The sequence below is a fragment of the Echinococcus granulosus genome (genome assembly GCF_000524195.1).
Source record: "Echinococcus granulosus chromosome Unknown EG_S00019, whole genome shotgun sequence".
Classification (NCBI taxonomy): domain Eukaryota; kingdom Metazoa; phylum Platyhelminthes; class Cestoda; order Cyclophyllidea; family Taeniidae; genus Echinococcus; species Echinococcus granulosus.
In genome coordinates, this window is record NW_020170399.1 from 1,107,822 (window position 1) to 1,109,591 (window position 1,770).

Genomic DNA, 1,770 nt, shown 5'->3' on the forward strand with positions numbered 1-1,770 from the left:
ATTAGAGAGCTCTCCCTGGATTACTCCATTTATCAGCTAGGCAAAATTGACAGGATTCAACTCCACGTGCAGAGGTGGGCACCAGTTTGCAGCTGAGAAATAAAACGGGTGGCTGAATGGGTGGATAAATGGTTGAATAGGTGATAGGTGGCCAAACTAATAGAAAGTAATTTGCTCTGGCCCTAATTCTCCCCATCGACCAGGTGTTCCTATATGGAATGGCATGAAAAAGTTTTCGTCAGTAGTTAACTTAATTGGCGATACTGTTCACAAAACGACAGACACCTACGTGCCCGCATTCTGTTCGTGTACAAAAAAGGTATATCCGTATGCATCTCCTACAGAGCGCGTACCCAACCTTGCACATAACACTTCAAAATCTTGCCCTTTCCCAAATTCCATCGGTCATACTTGCGACAAAATGCCTTTCAAATGCTACTTCGCATATTTTCAGCGAATGCAAGCGAAAAGAGAAGGTTTGATAGCTTTGGTAGCAAAGTACACTGAGCAAACCAAAGAGACTTGTCTACCGATGACACAAAATAAAGATTGTGCAAAATTCAGTGACTGAGGACCATGTGATATAATCACATACTTGCCAGGTCATCAAACCCACGCAAACGTGCTCCATATGGCATGCAGGGATTGAGCTGGCAAATTGATGTCAGTCAGGCAATAAGCCAATGGCATTTTCAAATATCTTTTTCTCTACTCTGATTAGCCTGTTCAGGGCCAATAATGTGCACAATCACCGTGGGAAAGCGAATAACATTGGCCAGAGATGAGGTTGAGCTGAATTTAAATTAAACCCTCGTCTGCCTCCACTTCATATTTCGTAGGCTGATTCTGTAAATTAACGAAGGTGAGTTCTTTGCCTATTCCGCTCTTATCTAAATAATAATGGGATTTTCTTACTCTTCTTTTACACAATCCTATCCTCTTACCTCTCCCTCTTCAGCATGGGCTGCGTTATTTCCTGTGGCTTGAAGCTCATTCTTCAAGTCCTCAATACCGTCCTCTGTGTAAGTGATGTGATAGGCATGCGATAGTCCTCACCATTTCTTGCCGAAGCAGCACTCAATTTCTTGTTCATTTCAGGTGGCCTTCCTGGCCGTCGCAGTGTTTGGAATTCTACTGAAATCCTCCAAATCTATAGTACAACAGCTGTTGTCAAAGATTTTCGATCAATTTAATATCGGTGATGAAGATTTACGCCAGTTGGCAAGATTCGTCACTGAAAACGCAGGTAGGTGATATCATAAATCAAGCCATGCCACTTTGACATACACAAGTGCTTTTGAAATGGCATAATCCGACAATGACTTATCTGCTACAGATGGCATCGCTATAACCCTCGTCGTGGTTGGACTGGGGCTGGCAACTCTCTGCTTCATAGGGTGCATTGCTTCGTGTTGTGGGTGCAATATACTACTGAAGATAGTAAGTAGAAATTAATGAGGCGGACTAGACTCGAATGATCTCATCAAATTAATGTCGATGGTTTTCCTCTTTTTTCTTTTTAGTATGCTTTTATCCTGATTGTTATACTTGTCGTAGAGATAATCGCCGTATCCGTAGTCTTTTCTGATTCCACCAAACTGGCTTCACTGATTGTTAAAGAAATGGAAACCCTTCTAGAATCATTCAATGGTACAAGTAAGGAAGAAAAAATGTCAACTGCTGTCTGGACTGTGGCGATGACGGTATGTATCTAAAGGAATTTGATTATCCATTTTTAAGTGGTGTCATTTATATTCCTACGAATCTAAC

At 41.6% G+C, this 1,770-nt stretch overlaps 1 protein-coding gene across 1 annotated transcript in view; it reads left to right on the top strand. All coding sequences in view use genetic code 11, as the record gives it.

Annotated features, from left to right (window-relative positions):
* Window positions 1–959: 959 nt before the first annotated feature.
* Window positions 960–1,770, top strand: part of EGR_03664 (Tetraspanin-7) — a gene marked incomplete at both ends in the record, with an annotated part of 1,321 nt that continues 510 nt past the window's right edge. The window contains 4 exons of the mRNA XM_024492913.1: window positions 960–1,022; window positions 1,099–1,246; window positions 1,337–1,440; window positions 1,524–1,703. Coding sequence (XP_024352796.1) covers window positions 960–1,022; window positions 1,099–1,246; window positions 1,337–1,440; window positions 1,524–1,703 — 495 coding nt within the window. The remainder of the gene's footprint in view (window positions 1,023–1,098; window positions 1,247–1,336; window positions 1,441–1,523; window positions 1,704–1,770) is intronic.